Source organism: Acipenser ruthenus, chromosome 35 (genome assembly GCF_902713425.1).
Source record: "Acipenser ruthenus chromosome 35, fAciRut3.2 maternal haplotype, whole genome shotgun sequence".
Lineage (NCBI taxonomy): Eukaryota > Metazoa > Chordata > Actinopteri > Acipenseriformes > Acipenseridae > Acipenser > Acipenser ruthenus.
Genome location: NC_081223.1, coordinates 9,304,657 through 9,322,403, shown reverse-complemented (window position 1 = coordinate 9,322,403; position 17,747 = coordinate 9,304,657). Strand labels below are relative to the sequence as shown.

Genomic DNA, 17,747 nt, shown 5'->3' with positions numbered 1-17,747 from the left:
GTGCTGGGGGTGTCTCTCTGAGCCCCTCCTAACTCGTGTCTGTGCTGGTGGATTCAGGAGGTGGTGTCTCACTGCAAGAAGCTGACCAGGAAGAACAAGGAGCAGCTCTCGGACATGATGGCGCTGGACAAACAGAAAGGGCTGAAATCCCTGAGCAAAGAGAAGCGAGAGAAGCTGGAGGCCTACCAGCACCTCTTCTACCTGCTGCAGGTGAGGCTGGCTGGGGTGCACTGCACTGCATGCTGTTTCAAGTCTTGTCCTGTTTGAATGATTAGTCTACTTTCTGCCATTTGTTTTATTTCCTGCCGCCTTCTCTTGCTAGGACCCCCTTGAATACGAGATGCACAGCTATGGCCAGAAGTTTAGCATTACCCTATAGAAATAACTCATTTTGCTCAATGAGTCAAAAAAATTCTATCTGATGCAAAACTTATGGCCATAGCTGTATATCTCAAGGGTTATATTTTGGTTTAATAAATAAATACAAAAAGAGCAGCCTGCTTCATAACGACCCTCAGATGCTGAAGCACAGCATCCTGTGCTTCAACAGCCTGCTCTATAATCTCAGGCTGAGCCGCCTTGTTGTTTTCAGACCCAGCCGATATTCCTGTCCAGGCTGATCTTCCAGATGCCTGTGAACAAGTCCACCAGGTTCATGGAGTCTGTGATCTTCACTGTGTATAACTACGCCTCGGACAGCAGGGAGGCCTGCCTGCTGCTGCAGCTCTTCAGCACCGCCCTGCAAGAGGAGATCAGGTGAGAGAGAAAGAGAGAGATCAGCACTGCCCTGCGAGAGGAGATCAGGTGAGAGAGAGAGAGAGATATCAGCACTGCCCTGTGAGAGGAGTTCAGGTGAGAGAGAAAGAGAGAGATCAGCACTGCCCTGCGAGAGGAGATCAGGTGAGAGAGAAAGAGAGAGATCAGCACTGCCCTGTGAGAGGAGATCAGGCGCATACAGCTATAAGTTGTGCAGCTTCACTATTTGTTGTACGAAGGACTCATCGAAGCTCTTTTGACTAGACAATCGTTCATATTTTTTAAATACAGACTGCATTCGTGAAATTGGAAAAATTGACATTTTGGGAGATGTGCTGAGTTTGTAACTCCTTATACAAGAGGTTTAAAAAAAAAAAAAAAAAAAAAAAAAAAAAGTGATGTTAGTACATCCATCCTCTCAACCAACAGAGAACCCGAAAGGGACAATTGTATACATTAATTGGAGAGATGCAGGTGTGTGACAGTGAGATATTTTAGGTGAAAGGTTTGACGATCTGTTTAACAGATTGGGACCATTGCTTTTTAAACACAAAAATACACAGCGATGCAGCGACACCTGCAGACAGACATGCAGTCACACTGCACAGCTACTGTCAACTCCCAGCAGTGTGGCCCCGAGCTCCCGACTCCTCTTCACTCTGTACTTCAGGGTTTTCTTGCTCTTCACAAATCTATCACGCAGTTTTCTCTGGCTTTACATTCTCCAGTCCTTTTCTGTTTTTTTTCTGAATACACACCAACGCTGTTTCTATTCTTTGGGCATCTCTATATTCTTTAACTGAGGGGTATATAAATGTGGATGTTTATGAATTTCTATTAAAGGTTTCTCAAAGTCTTGCTCCATGATAGTTACCAGTGTATGACTATGCAGCGAATGTTGACATTTTTCAACATCATCTGACCCCATGCAGGGAAAAGACTAGAGTGTAGGTGACATAATTCCGACCTATCACACAGAAATGATGTGGGTCTGAAGTATGAACCAGGTTTAGTGTTTACATAGTAGCAAGTGTACAGCCGGTCTATTTCAACTCGATAGTTCTTCACTCCTTCATGCACACCCATGCTGTACAGATGCAGGGATTCTTATGGTGCGTTTCTGATTGGTTACAAACATTCCTGATGTGGTCAAATGTAAACGTTTAGGAATAGGAGGCTGTGTGGTCCAGTGGTTAAAGAAAAGGGCTTGTAATCAGGAGGTCCCCAGTTCAAATCCCACCTCAGCCACTGACTCATTGTGTGACCCTGAGCAAGTCACTTAACCTCCTTGTGCTCCGTCTTTCGGGTGAGTCATAATTGTAAGTGACTCTGCAGCTGATGCATAGTTCACACACCCTAGCCTCTGTAAGTCGCCTTGGATAAAGGCGTCTGCTAAATAAACAAATAATAATAATAATAATAATAATAATAAATTGAATGGAATCCAGCACCCCTAACTGACAAAAAAATACCCTTTTAGAAAGTAATTATTTGATGCTCTACAGCTGCTTCTGTAGCATTGGACTTACCAATTTTTTTTTTCTTTTTTATATAAAACATAACTGCCATGTTGTATTGAAAAAAATAAATACATTTTAAGACAGGCATCAGCTTAAAAAAAGCTTCATCATCTCTTATAACTACATGTCGAGACAATATAATATAATGAGAAGACTACTAGATTTGTATTGGAACCAAAACTGCAAGAAAAATGTATTTTATAACCTTGCTTCTGTTGAGAGAAACTAAAGACCTGTCCACCCCCAGGTCGAGGGTGGACCGGATCCAGGACATCGTCACCGGGAACCCCACGGTGATCCGTCTGCTGGTCAGTTTTTACCGGAACGCCCGGGGCCAGAACGCTCTGCGGGAGATCCTGGGTCCGCCCATCAAAGAGGTCCTCCAGGACAAAACCCTGAACATCCAAACGGACCCCGTGGACATTTACAAGAGCTGGATCAACCAGACAGAGTCGCAGACTGGGCAGAGGAGGTAGGATCTGAACCCCAGCCACGCCCCTGTTCTATTGATCGAGCGTCGCAGATCTCGACACTGCCACAGAGTGCTCCAAGGTCATGAATCAAACACCCTGACACACGGCTCTGGATGAAAGTTTTGCATCACCTACAATTTTAGGATTGAGACCTAATTTAAAAAAATATATATAAAATTTAGATCTTATTTCTCATGTAATCAGACACGACAAAATGATAACGCAAAAATTGATACTAGAAGCCATAACAGTTCTACAGTATTTGTTAGATTTCGAAATGTCACATTTTTCAATTTTTGTTAGCTTTAAGTATAAACTACAAAGCGGTGTGTAATTTAATGTGTTAATGTAACATTGTTCAGCAGGTTTCATTGAACTTTTATGAAGCAAATTTTGTTAATTCTATAGAGGGATGCAAAACGTTTGGCCAGAGCTGCAGGTCAGTCTCATTAGTGCATTTCTGGTTACTGGTTCACTTGTTTTCATTATTATTATTTATTTCTTAGCAGACGCCCTTATCCAGGGCGACTTACAATTGTTATAAGATATCACATTATTTTTTTTTACATACAATTACCCATTTATACAGCTGGGTTTTTACTGGAGCAATCTAGGTAAAGTACCTTGCTCAAGGGTACAACAGCAGTGTCCCAGACCGGGGATTGAACCCTCGACCCTCCGGTCAAGAGTCCAGAGCCCTAACCACTACTCCACACTGCTCATCTCTGCCCATATCAATGAGATCGCATTCCCTTTATATTTTGTCATTGGGGATGCTTTGTATTTGTTCCCTGCCCTCCCCATTTCTCATGGCACCCCCTGACACATGCTTGTGTTTTCTGTATTTGTGTGCGAAGGAGCACAAACACGGATTTAAGCAAAATTTAACATTACCTTTATTGATTCCAGTAATCAAAAGTTACACACATATTGCTTAAACATTTTCATTTAGACATAATAATGTAGCACCTGCTTCTATACAGAAATGAAGTACTGATAAAATAACTAATCCTCTGGAAGAAGCACAGGCATGGGATGGTTAGTCGTCAGGAGAGGACTCGGGTATCTTGTCTCTGTCTGCAACATTTTGAGCAGCCCACTCTTGCTTCCTCCCTCTCCCCCCTGCAGCTCGCTGCCCTATGCCGTCACTCCGGAGCAGGCTCTGAGTCACGCGGAGGTGCAGCGCCGGCTGGACATCGCTGTGCGGAGCCTGAAGAGCATGACAGACCGGTTCCTCCACGCCATCACCTCCAACCTGGACTCCCTCCCGTGAGTGCCTCCTCCGCGTAGGGACTCGCTCGCAGCAGCTGCAAGCTGCACCTTTTAAACTGGCCCCTTACCTCTTTATGGTGTTTGCCATTCCAAGTGCTTCTTCCACAAATAGTTTCATTTATTAAGGAGCTGCTCTTTACTTCTAGTTGCCTGCTGTAGATACAGTAGATATGTCTAAGGCGTGTGTGTTGTTGTGCAGGTATGGGATGCGCTACACAGCCAAGGTGCTGAAGGACTCCCTGCTGGAGAAATTCGCAGATGCCACAGAGGAAGAGGTTTACAAGGCAGGGTTTTTATTTATTTATTTATTTATTTATTTATTTATTAATTAATTAGCGTAAATTTAGTTAAGGTAATCCAAGTTTCAAGCTAATCGGGGTATGTGAATTTAGCTGCCGATGTTAGGCAAGGTAATCCAAGAGGAGTGTATATGCCAGTGTTGCCTCGGGTGTGTAACTGTGTGCTTGTGTGTGTAGATTGTGGGGAACCTCCTCTATTACCGCTACATGAACCCGGCGGTGGTGGCTCCGGACGGCTTTGACATCGTGGATTACTCTGCCGGCGTAGTGCTGCACCCTGATCACCGGCGCACCCTGGGCAGCATCGCCCGGGTCCTGCAGCATGCCGCCGCCAACAAGCTGTTCCAGGGAGACAGCGCACACCTGCGCTCCCTCAACGACTACATCTCACACACACACCTGCGCTTCAGGTAAGCAGCACTGTACTCCCTCAACCACTACAGCACACACACACACACCTGCACTCCCTCAACCACTACAGCACACACACACACACCTGCACTCCCTCAACCACTACAGCACACACACACACACCTGCACTCCCTCAACCACTACAGTACACACACACACACCTGCGCTCCCTCAACCACTACAGCACACACACACACCTGCGCTTCAGGTAAGCAGCACTGCACTCCCTCAACCACTACAGCACACACACACACACCTGCGCTCCCTCAACCACTACAGCACACACACACACCTGCGCTTCAGGTAAGCAGCACTGTACTCCCTCAACCACTACAGCACACACACACACACACCTGCACTCCCTCAACCACTACAGCACACACACACACCTGCGCTTCAGGTAAGCAGCACTGCACTCCCTCAACCACTACAGCACACACACACACACCTGCGCTCCCTCAACCACTACAGCACACACACACACCTGCGCTTCAGGTAAGCAGCACTGCACTCCCTCAACCACTACAGCACACACACACACACACACCTGCGCTCCCTCAACCACTACAGCACACACACACACACCTGCACTCCCTCAACCACTACAGCACACACACACACACACCTGCACTCCCTCAACCACTACAGCACACACACACACACACACCTGCACTCCCTCAACCACTACAGCACACACACACACACACCTGCACTCCCTCAACCACTACAGCACACACACACACACACCTGCACTCCCTCAACCACTACAGCACACACACACACACACCTGCACTCCCTCAACCACTACAGCACACACACACACACACCTGCACTCCCTCAACCACTACAGCACACACACATACACCTGCACTCCCTCAACCACTACAGCACACACACACACACCTGCACTCCCTCAACCACTACATCACACACACAAACACACACACACACACACACACACACACACACACCTGAGTCAGGTTTTATATCCCTCCTGGTTAGTAGGTCTTTCTGTCTTACAATATAGCCCACACCACTCCACTGTCCTCTCCCACAGCTGAAGTGGGGATTGAGTTCAAGTCATTTTCAGATGTCATCTGGTAGTTAAAGCATCATGTTGGTCTTGTTAGAGGTAATTTGGAGTTGCTGATGTTGCAGTGGGGCCCCTCCAGCCTGACTGCCAGCCTCTTGCTGTGCAGCCTCTTCTCTGGCTGTGCAGGGTTGCATTGGGGCTCCTCCAGCCTCTCTCTGTGTAGCCTCCTCTCTGGCTGTGCAGGGTTGCATTGGGGCTCCTCCAGCCTCTCTCTGTGCAGCCTCCTCTCTGGCTGTGCAGGGTTGCATTGGGGCTCCTCCAGCCTCTCGCTGTGCAGCCTCCTCTCTGGCTGTGCAGGGTTGCATTGGGGCTCCTCCAGCCTCTTACTCTGCTGCTTCCTCTCTGGCTGTGCAGGAGGTTCCTGCGGGCTGCCTGTGAAGTGCCCTCGCCCGAGGAGCGCTTCAGCGTGGACGAGTACTCCGAGATGGTCACCCTCAACAAGCCAGTCATCTACATCACCATCGCGGAGCTCATCAACACACACAAGGTCAGTGGCAGTGACCGTCACGGAGAATCCCACCCGGGCTCTGTGTGTTACAGGAATGGGAATAAGCGGTTTGATCCATTCCTGGTTTTACTATGAGTTTAATAAGACACACCTGATCTTGTTATGGATACACTGGGGCTAATCAGGGTCGTTTTATAGCCTACAATGGAAACTGCTGTGCAATAGGAGTCTATTTCCATCCCTGAGTTAGGAATAACTAGTTTTTAAATGACCAAAACAATGATGTGGATTTAGTCTGTCTGCATATGGAAAACAAATGCGGACGCTGGATCACGTCTACTGCTTTTTGAATTTATTTTTTTTGCTGCAGCAAAAATTGCTTCTGAATGACTCCTCGTGGCTGGTTGTGGAGAGTGAGGAGTGGAAGCATGTTTGTGTTGCGCTGAAGCCCTAAAGCAATGCACAGCCTGCCTGCACAGCACAACCAGCCTCGGAGTCTTTACAGAAGCAAGGCTGGAATTGTTAGTAAGCAAGTAATGATCTTGGCAGAAATGACCAAAAGTAGAGAAAAATAACAGAATATTAAGCAGGTATGAAATACAAGCAAAATATAAGTATCCTTTTTTTTTATTTGACTTGTTTTGTTCCCTTGTGTTTTTAGCTGCTGCTGGAACACCGGGACTCCGTGGCTCCTGATCACACTGCCCCTCTGCATGAGCTGCTGGCAGACCTGGGGGACGTGCCCACTGTCCACTCACTCGCTGGTAACCACCCCCCGCTCGTACGGAGAGATAGAGAGATAGAGAGATGGATGATGATAAATAAAATATCTAATTTATATATGTGTATGTGTGTTCTGGACCGATGCCGAAATCGGGCAGTTCGCGAAGTGGGCAGATGCTGAATTGGCATCGAATTTTATGTCATTTCAGCATCTGCCCGGGCAGTTCAACTGCCCACAGCAACCCGGGCTGATGGTGAAGAAAGATTTTTAACAGATACAGTATACTACTAATAGAGAGTGAATTAACTCTGGCAAAAGCACACCGCCTAAATACTTTCTAACTACGCAGTTTAGAGCAACGGAACTCAACAAAATATCAATCCACAGGTTATATCATGGCTTAGATACGGGGGGTTGGGGGGGGGGTCAGAATAAAATGCAGCAATGTTTTATTGTATCCTTATTGCAGTAATGCATACAGATCTCAGTGCAGAGTTGCTTTGTTTGAATGAGAGATCATAAAACAGGTATGGAAGCTCAGTTATGTAAAAAGGAGTTCATGCTTTTAAGCTTTAATTTCTGGACTCATTCCCTGCCCCCCCAATTACTCTAACCTCTATCTAACCCACGATGAAAATAACCTTGTGCTTTGATATTTTGTTGAGTACCATTGCTCTAAACTAGCGTTGTCAGAAAGTATTTAAGCTCGATGGTGGTGCACTTTTGCACTTAAAGGCAACAGAGGTAATTCACTCTCTATTAATAGTATACTGTATCTGTTAAAACCTCTTACGCCCTCTAGTCCCGCCGGCAGAACACAGAACTGCACGTAAATATTATATTTCATAACTCATTTTTAATATTATTACAAAAGCAAAAGAGAAAAAAAGCTGACTCGATATCAAAATCGTTGTTTTCCTACCGTCAAACAGCGAAGGAATTTTTCGAATCCTTCATTTCACCGCTGAGATATCCCATTCGCAATATGTCTAGTACCCCCATGCATTCAAAACAAAAGCAATCGACTAGCTTGCGTTTTGCTGCTCTGGTCTTACAACCTTGATGACGGTGAAGTCTCCCTGATCACGTTGTAGGGGAGGTCACAAGCTTTCCATTCATACCTTTACTTTGTTTGTAGCCCAATCCATCACAGAGTAATCGATGTGCAAACAAACACGCCCACCTCTTGAATGAGAAGAGAAAAAAAAAAAAAAAAAGCCTTTCAAAGGCAAATGCATGTTGCAATGGATAGCATGTGAGGTGCCAGAAGATAACATCCCTTTTAGAACTTAGTATATCAATTGACAAAGATTTACACACTGTTTATTTTTGGAGAGGTTTGGGGACCCTTGGGCTTAGCTTTGTAGAAACTCCTGTAGAATCTGATCCCTTTGTTCAAACAGTTCCAAATTTTTACCCAGTATAGTAGACATGTTGGTGAAGCACTGGAAAAAAATCTGGCTCTTTTCATATGCTACAAATTGAAAAAATGACTATAGAACATAAAAAAATGAAAAGCGTTTGTTTTTTTATGTATTTTTTCTGGATATCTCCTTCCAGTGTGGTACTGAGTAAGACTTTTATCACACCTGAGGTTTTAGTCTTGATGCCCAAGGGGTTACCTTGAATTCAAGCCCTGAACCATGCCTGTGCTGTCTATACTTTGGAAGATATTGTGATTTATTTAAGGGCACAGCCCCCCAGGCGGAAATTGTCTGTGAGGGGCTGGGGTTTTGACAGGTTAAAAAGCTTTCTTTGCCATCGGCCCGGGTGCCCAGGCAGATGCCGAAATGACATAATTCAATGCTAATTCGGCAACTGCCTGATTTCGGCATCGGTCCATTTTCTATCTATCTGTCTCTATCTATCTATCTATCTATCTATCTATCTATCTATCTATCTAATCAAAGAAACTACAAAATGAGATCGCAAGTGTCTACTGGAAGCCATTACAGTAGTACCGTATTTTATGTTAGAAATCAGTTTTAGATTTTCGTTAAGTATATGGAAAACTACAAAGCGGTGTGTAATTCAATATGTTAACGTAACATTATTCAGCAGGATTCATTTGACTTTATGAAACAAAATCAGTTAATTCTATATAGAGGGTGATAGAAAACTTTTGGCCATACCTGTACAGGCAACCATTCCAAGCCATGCTTTGCACAGCCCCCTATCAGATATTCAGTGGTGACTCAATCAATCAGTCTTTATTTTATATAGCGCCTTTCATAGTGGACCACCATCACTAAGCGCAGGCAGTGGTTCTGGTAATACAAAGGCAGTTACAATGGAATGAGGCTGATATTGATAGTGTGCTAACTGTACACTTCACAAATAATCTTTAATGGCAGCGCAGACAGTGGCACTTAGCAGTAGTTGCTACAGAAGTTGGTCAAATGGTAGCACATAAAGTGCTACCATGTTTCACTTTAAGAACCCCACTGGTAATATCCATCTGTCCCATTGCATTGCTATAGCTGTGCTGCAGTCTGCTAATAGTTCACGCTAACACATTGGGATTAGAATGGTTTCTGCTATCTTGTAATCAAGATTTGAATATTGGGCACAAAAAGTCCACAGTTTATGATTTCCCCTGCTCAATGTATGACTGTATTAGAGTTACCATGGTTTCCATCAGCAGCCACGGGTCTCTCAAGCCCTGCGTACCCCTGAAATGTGATGGGACTCTCTCTGTCTCTGCAGGGGAGGGAGTGGGGAACCTCAGCGACCCCGATGCTGAGCAGACCCTGGCTCAGTGCAGCAGGATGGAAATTTCCCTGACGCTGACCAACAAGTTTGACATCTTCAAGGACGATGAAGACAAGCCTGATGCTAGAGGCCTCATGCTGAGGTGAGAGGGGACTGGGAGGGAAGCAGTGTGGTCTTGTGGTTAGAGCTGAGGGACTGGGAGGGATGGAAGCAGTGTGGTCTAGTGGTTAGAGCTGAGGGACTGGGAGGGATGGAAGCAGTGTGGTCTTGTGGTTAGAGCTGAGGGACTGGGAGGGATGGAAGCAGTGTGGTCTTGTGGTTAGAGCTGAGGGACTGGGAGGGAGGGAGGGAGGGAGGCAGTGTGGTCTAGTGGTTAGAGCTGAGGGATGGAGGCAGTGTGGTCTAGTGGTTAGAGCTGAGGGACTGGGAGGGAGGGAGGCTTGGTGGTCCAGTAGTTAGTCAGGGGCTTGTTACCAGGACGTTCCCTGTTCAATCCCAGCTCAGCCACTGACACTGTGTGTGACCCTGAGCAAGTCGCTTAAACTCCTTGTGCGCCATCCTTTGGATGAGATGTACAACCAACCTATTGTAAGTGACTGCAGCAGCAGTTGTGATGCATAGTTCACCCCTAAGTCTCTGTAAGATGCTTTGGATAAAAGGGTCTACTAAATGACTAAATAAAAAAGCAGTGTGGCTCTAGTGGTTAGTTCTGGGGGACTAGGAGGGAAGCAGTGTTGTCGAGTGGTTAGAGGGACTGGGAGGCAGGCAGGCAGGCAGTGTGGCTGTAGTGGTTAGAGCTGAGGGTCTGAAGTCTGAAGAATGTGTGTAATTGTGGTCTTTTGCATAATTGCAGCACCAAGCATCTTATAATTGATGTGATAAGGACCCAGCCTGGAGACTCTCTCCCTCTGTTGTTACGAACCTCTGCATCCGAGGACCAGGTGAGTGAGCTGCTCGCACACGGCAGGGACTGGCAGCCCATCTGACGCCATGCAGCAAAGGGAGCAGGGGGATTCAATCTGCTGTGTTGTGGCAGGATAAATGGGCTTCACCAGAGTCCAGCTGAAATCACAAAGTCTGATAAACCAACGTGATGAAGGACTTGAAGTTTATTATGCTAATGCTGTCCATGCAGTGCTCATTGAGCTTCACAACATCTTAATGGCTTTGAAAAGAGTACAAGGGAAATCTCTGGTAGAAGTGCAGTCAAAAGGCAGAGATTCTAACATGGTGATTGAGCACAAACACTTTACTGGAAGCATACAATGGGAGAGCGCTCCTACACTTCCGCTGTAGAGAAGCACATGGGCTTGTATGGAAGAGTATTGTAGAAAAGCGTTGGAGAGAAAGCAAAAAAGTTAATCTATTAGAAATTCAATTTCAAGGCATTAATGTGGTCTTATCAATTTACTGTCAAAACTTGCCATGCGAATGTATAGTATACTTGTAAAAGTCTACGCCCCTATGCATTGCATTCACACTTCACTTCAACCACGGGGTCGCTTGGACTTCAATATATGAATCCGAAGGAGTAACTCCTCTGTCCGCCTGTCTAGGAGGCGGAGCACTGGCGCATGATGCAGAGACGAGCGCTGCGCGACGCTCGCACCCCCGAGAAGATGAAGCGGAACAAGTCCATCGTCGCTGACGACAACCTGTCACTGGAGGAGAAGAAAAGGAAGATCCACCGCAACCTGCGGAAGCTGGAGGCCATGGGAGCACTTCATTACCAGAGCCGATTCACTGAGATACTCACCGACATCGCCAAGGTAACTGCACTAGCAGAGCCGATTCACTGAGATACTCACTGACATCGCCAAGGTAACTGCACTAGCAGAGCCGATTCACTGAGATACTCACTGACATCGCCAAGGTAACTGCACTAGCAGAGCCGATTCACTGAGATACTCACTGACATCGCCAAGGTAACAGCACTGCACGGTGAGGGAGGGAGGGAGGGAAGGGGGAGTCTAACATGTATATTTGGTCCCTGTAAATATCCCCTGTGGTCTCTCTGCTCCAGGATATCCGTAACCAGCGGCGCTACCGGCAGCGCAGGCAGGCTGAGCTGGTGAAGCTGAGGCACACCCTGCAGGGGCTGAACTGCAAGAGCGCCTTCCACTCGGAACAGATCGATTACTACAACCAGTACATCAAGACCTGCCTGGACAAGCTGGCAGCCAGGGGCCGGTACGTGAACTAAAGCACAGGCACTGAATAAGGGTGCAGCCCCCATACCTGTACCCAAACCCACAGCACAGGCACTGAACCTGGGTGCAGCCCCCTGGGGTACCCCTAACCCGCAGCACAGGCACTGAACCTGGGTGCAGCCCCCTGGAGTACCCCTAACCCACAGCACAGGCACTGAACCTGGGTGCAGCCCCCTGGGGTACCCCTAACCCACAGCACAGGCACTGAACCTGGGTGTAGCCCCCTGGGGTACCCCTAACCCACAGCACAGGCACTGAACCTGGGTGCAGCCCCCTGGAGTACCCCTAACCCACAGCACAGGCACTGAACCTGGGGTACCCCTAACCCACAGCACAGGCACCGAACCTGGGTGCAGCCCCCTGGGGTACCCCTAACCCACAGCACAGGCACTGAACCTGGGTGCAGCCCCCTGGGGTACCCGTACTCGAACCATAACAGAAACCCATGATCATGATTCATTCATTTGTGGTCTTGATTACTCATCTTGCCCAATGGTAGTTTCAGTAGCTTTTAGTGTTAAATGTTTTCCAAGTGTAAACGTTTAGAATTTTCTAATATCAAGTAAATCAAACCCGGTTTCTTACAAGAAAGTTGTTATGCTGAAGAGAGCTCAGATCATGATTTTTAAAAGGGTGTTATCATAGTGTCTAATACAGACCCATTTGATCCTGCTTCTGTCCAGTTTTATCCGTTAACTATTAAACACTCAATAATGTTTTTTTTTCCATGTATTTTGAATTTGAGGTTGTTTTTTTTTTGTATTTCTAAAGTCTTGCAGCAAAGGTGAGGAGATGAAACCAAAAGTCTGTGTTGTGGTTGTGTGTGTGCAGGGTGAATGGGAAGAAAGCTGGAGAAGGCAGAGGGAAGCAGGTGAAGCCTGCCAGTCTGAACTACACTGCAGCCCGACTCTATGAGAAGGGAGTGCTGCTGGAGATCGAGGACCTGCCTATCAGCCAGTGAGTAGCGCCTGGGGATCTCGCACTGAGGGAGGGGCCAGTGAGAAGGGCCTGGGGATCTCACACTGAGGGAGGGGCCAGTGAGAAAGGCCTGGGGATCTTGCACTGAGGGAGGGACCAGTGAGAAGGGCCTGGGGATCTCACACTGAGGGAGGGACCAGTGAGAAGGGCATGGGGATCTCACACTGAGGGAGGGGCCAGTGAGAAGGGCCAAACTTCTCTTGTCACACACATAAATTGTATGAAACAGAAAAAATCTTGAGTTAAAAAGTAGGGGTGTAACATTTTCACTTCTCTTCTGTGTCTGATACAGGTGGCCGCTCTGTATTAATCCATGGGCTAATCTGAGCTAAATACATTATAATAGTGAACATATATTGACACCAGATGATGATGATGATGATGATGATGATGATGATGATGATGATGATAATAACTGGTCCTGTATTCGATAAGGAAATTTGGTTGCTGAATGCACCTCTTTTTTGTACAAAATAGAGTAGAATGGGGGAATTGGTCTCCAATCTTTTGTGAAACAGATCTCTAGCAGTTTTGTAACATTGGCATGTCCAGGGGTAACTAAGCAGAGTTCAGGTTTCATGTCTGTCTGTCTGTCTGTTTTCAGATTTAAGAACGTTATCTTTGACATTATTCCCTGCGAGGAGGGAGGAACCTTCCAGGTGAAGGCTCGTTTCATGGGGGTGGACATGGAGAAATTCCCTCTGCACTACCAGGTGAGGAGGAGGGGAGCTGGCCGGGGCACCCAGACCATACTGATCTGCAGCCAAGCATGGCATTGAAAAGAGCTGTGTGAATGCCCTTCACACTCGGTCTCGCACACTGTAGGGTAGGGCAAGAGGATCTCACACTGAGGGAGGGGCCGGTGAGGCAGGGCAAGGGGATCTCGCGCTGAGGGAGGGGCCGGTGAGGTAGGGCACACCCTCTGCCCTGCTTGTACATCTCTCGCTGTATTAATGTAAAATGGTACCAAAACAAAACTAGCTGAAGTTCATGGAGTACACCCATCTTATTCTCTACTCTCTGTGCTTAAGGGAAGGAGAAAACAGATCTGATTTTTGGATACAATTTAAAACTACTGAAAGAAACTAAATAAATTCAATGACAGGCATTTTGATGAATTATTTTACACTCAAGTACAATTGCGCAGTTCCCATTGGCTTTTCAAGTACTTTGTTACACGGAAGTAGGCTGTTTCCCATAAATGACTGACTTGCTTTAGATGAAGTATTGACTCTCAATTAAACATTCAGTGATCGGTTTTACTGCCCTATAAGGCGTTGCTATTGTAAGCCCTGTGTTGTGTGCTCTGCCCTCAGGACCTGCTTCAGCTGCAGTACGAGGGGGTGGCTGTGATGAAGATGTTCCACAAAGCCAAGGTCAACGTCAACCTGCTCATCTTCCTCCTCAACAAGAAATTCTTCAAGAAGTGAGCAGCGGGGAAATGGTGACACCCACTGGTGTCTCCCGGATCTGAACCGGGCAAGTGGACGAATTGATAAGAAACTGTAAATGGTGGGCTAAGAAGTTTCTAAATGTGTTTTATTTTGGGACATTGAAACTTCAACAGGTTTGACACTAGATTTAGTCTGATCCACATTTTTTACTCCTGGCAACTGTTTTATTAATCAAACCTGCTAATGTTTGTCCAGCTATCCTGTATTTATATTTATTTTACAATAACTGGCGTTGATCGGTTGAAATGCATTATAACTATGTTGAGGAATATTTAATATGTTTGTTCTAGAGAAGTTTAGTGTTGGTGCCACAGTACTATAAATTCATGAAAGCCATCATGCCAAATATGAACCTTTTCAGATATACTAAAACTGTAAATTCAGTGACACACTAAAGTACGTTTCTTAAATGTACCGCTGTTGAGCGTTTTACCTTCCAGTCAAGGCCACTATCTTACAGTCCTGATTTTACTCCTATTGACGGCAGTGTAAAGCTACCTTCAATAGTAAGGCCACCCTTGTATGTAGTATTAAGATCCCCTTTCTGGTGTTTCAAACACATCAATGTTAAATTACCTCTTATAGACCAGCGTGTTGTAAACGAACACATTTAGCATGAAACGAAATTGAACTGATTTGCACATTTCATTTAGATGTCAGAACACGCACAGGACAGAGCAAAGCGTCTTTTCACTAAAAAAAGAAGTGTCAATATCAGTGCGATGCATTTTGTCAGGAAGTACCTGTGCAGTGGAAAGGTGCAGAGAGTTCAGTTTGAGCAGCTGCTTCCTGAAGAGAGGCAGTCTCCCTGCACATCAGCTCAATCTCTTTGCTTTATCTTTGCAGATCTGTGCTGTCTTTACAGTTCTACACCGGAACTCCATTACAAGAGTATTAGATACACAAGTACTGAAACCAAACTTAGTAAGAACATAGCCCTTGTCTTTTCAGTACTTTTTTTTATTGCTGTACCTCTTGTTTTAAAATTTTGGAAGAGAATTGAAGTAACCTGTGTTATTTATTTTATATAGTCATTCATGCAGTGCTTTCTTTGGCATCTAATTAGTAAATTCTGTTAAAAGAACGAATCTGAACAGGGTCATTTTCAAGCCAATGCATTTCAAGCAACGCTGATTCAAGCTTCCTAATATTTAAGTTATTAGCCCCACGTTTGTCTTCCAGAATCTTGCTTAGAAATATATAATACTGTAAGCTGCAGTGCCCAATAATGATGCCAGATTCAAAGAGCGGACTTCACTCACACAGTATTGAACTTGTATTCAGATTATTTAATCCGATTCTAGGATTCAAAGCCATAGAGACATTTTTAATGAAGTTCAGGGAATAGAACATGGAGTGATCCGTCTACATTGTGCCACAATATACAGTGTGCTTGTATAACGAGTCAGTCTTTATTAACAGCTTTCTACACAGGCCTTTAGCAAGAGATTCACCAGAGCTGCCCAACCGTTTGGAGAGCTACACTGATTACCAGTCCTTATAGATCATGAATGATTTGGAATGGTAATGTAATAGTCTTTTTATAGTGTAATAAATAGTACAATACTAAAGGGAGAATGTAGCAGCTTGGCTATACGTAATGATATGAGATTATATATATAATATTAGTACACAATGGAAAGGAAATGGATCAAATTAAAAGCAGGAAAAATATATATAAACCAAGCTAGCACATCCTAATCAAACCATCACTGTCTCAATTTGCATTTATAAATGTCCGCAAATTGCTGCTTCATCTTGTAAATATTTTCTGTCTCATTTACTTCTCATGTTTCCTTTTTAAATGTTCAGTATTTTATTTTTTGTAACCTGTCTTACTGCCATATTTATGTAAAGAAACACAAGCCTAACTTTATCAGTTGATCCTACTAACCAATACAAGGGATCTTGCCCTGCTACTGCTATTTACACTATGTTCCCATCTGCATCGAAGCTGTGCTGTAATGGGAGATTTCTATAGCAGTGGTTTTAAAAGGACCTCGCACTCCTAGTTTTTGTTTCAGCCAGGAACTAAATATTAGTTTTTACATTTTGGATTGCTTTCCAGTGCACATAAAACAGTGCTAATCTGAGAGTGTTGTCTGTAGCTACAGCTGAGTGTGCTCCATAGGGGGTTGTTCAATTGATCTCGATGCAGCCACTGCATTAATCATTAAAAAGGGGGCCCTATCTGGTGCTTTCCACACTTTATACAGACAATGCACTAAAGAGACTCCCATACACTGCCTAACAAAACCTTGGTACACAGACCAGGGCCCTACACTCATGATCTGGTATTGGAACTGTGTTTTAGATCAATTGAATAGACCCTATTGGTATTCATAACGCATTGTAATCGTATACATTTAATGGAAGGTTAATGTTTTATAATTAATCCATTTATACCCTGATAAGCCAAAGCAGGATTATATTTAGAGCATTTTATAGCTCTGGGGAATCCCCCTGTATTGCATTGGTAGCTATTCCAGGACAAACCCTATAAATAGGTGCTGTAAAATGTTCTTTAAAAAAAATAATAAAGTCGTGGCTTATCAGGGTATAGTTTGAGGTGTCGTTGTCCCCCCATTGTGCTGATGCTGGGGGTCTGTATCCTTTAATAGTCCTTGCTTCTCTCCTTCATGCCCAAGGCTTGTGGCACGAGAGTACTGTCTAGCAGGTCAGAACAGTATGGGGGAAGGAGGTCTGTGTTAAGGATAGGGTTTAAATGACGGGGTTTCAAGTTATTTCAAATTTGTATTGAAGCGACGCTCACCTGTGATTGACTCCTTACTGGAAGCCAAGGTCCAAAGCTCTGTGTAAGTGAAGGGCTGACTGGGTTAGCTAACCTTGTTACCATGTGTACACTGCCAGTGAAACATGCACACTGAATCACAGTGCGACTCCTGGAGCCACCAGCCAGCAGACAATGCTAAAGCAAACCCCTTCTCTGAAATCTACTGCTACGGTTTCATATATATATATATATATCTAATCTATTTACTGAGATTTTTGATCCACAGTTTGTGTTTTAAAGGAGCTTTTTATGAAACACTTTAATCTGTATTGTGTCTGTATAACATGCTCTATGATGTAACACTGCAGTTACAATAAAAGTATAACTGATTTGATCTCTGTTGGGGTTTGGTTTGTGTGTGTGTGTGTCTGGGTTTAAGAAGAAGCTTCTGTATCCCAAGTGTGATCCATACCATTATTTGAAGTGTCTCTGATCATGTTGAAGGACAAGGGTCTAAAAAGACAGAAACGGACAAAAAAAAACATTTACTATGGAAGTTGTTTCTCCTTAATACTACCGTTGGGTATTTTTTTTTAGCAGAAAATAACACAAGGGGTGGTGTGTGGCAATAAACAAACAGTCATTTCTGCAGATACCCAGACA

General features: G+C 45.0%; 1 protein-coding gene across 1 annotated transcript in view; it reads left to right on the top strand.

Moving 5' to 3' along the window:
• The window catches only part of LOC117965157 (ras GTPase-activating-like protein IQGAP1), a 36,196-nt gene extending 18,735 nt beyond the window's left edge, over positions 1–17,461 (top strand). The window contains exons 22-36 of the mRNA XM_059007364.1: positions 58–210; positions 593–756; positions 2,524–2,748; positions 3,878–4,018; positions 4,221–4,305; positions 4,498–4,730; positions 6,179–6,311; positions 6,934–7,036; positions 9,703–9,850; positions 10,562–10,649; positions 11,265–11,477; positions 11,732–11,898; positions 12,750–12,875; positions 13,501–13,609; positions 14,213–17,461. Coding sequence (XP_058863347.1) covers positions 58–210; positions 593–756; positions 2,524–2,748; positions 3,878–4,018; positions 4,221–4,305; positions 4,498–4,730; positions 6,179–6,311; positions 6,934–7,036; positions 9,703–9,850; positions 10,562–10,649; positions 11,265–11,477; positions 11,732–11,898; positions 12,750–12,875; positions 13,501–13,609; positions 14,213–14,326 — 2,202 coding nt within the window. The 3' untranslated portion in view covers positions 14,327–17,461. The remainder of the gene's footprint in view (positions 1–57; positions 211–592; positions 757–2,523; positions 2,749–3,877; positions 4,019–4,220; positions 4,306–4,497; positions 4,731–6,178; positions 6,312–6,933; positions 7,037–9,702; positions 9,851–10,561; positions 10,650–11,264; positions 11,478–11,731; positions 11,899–12,749; positions 12,876–13,500; positions 13,610–14,212) is intronic.
• Positions 17,462–17,747: the final 286 nt, after the last annotated feature.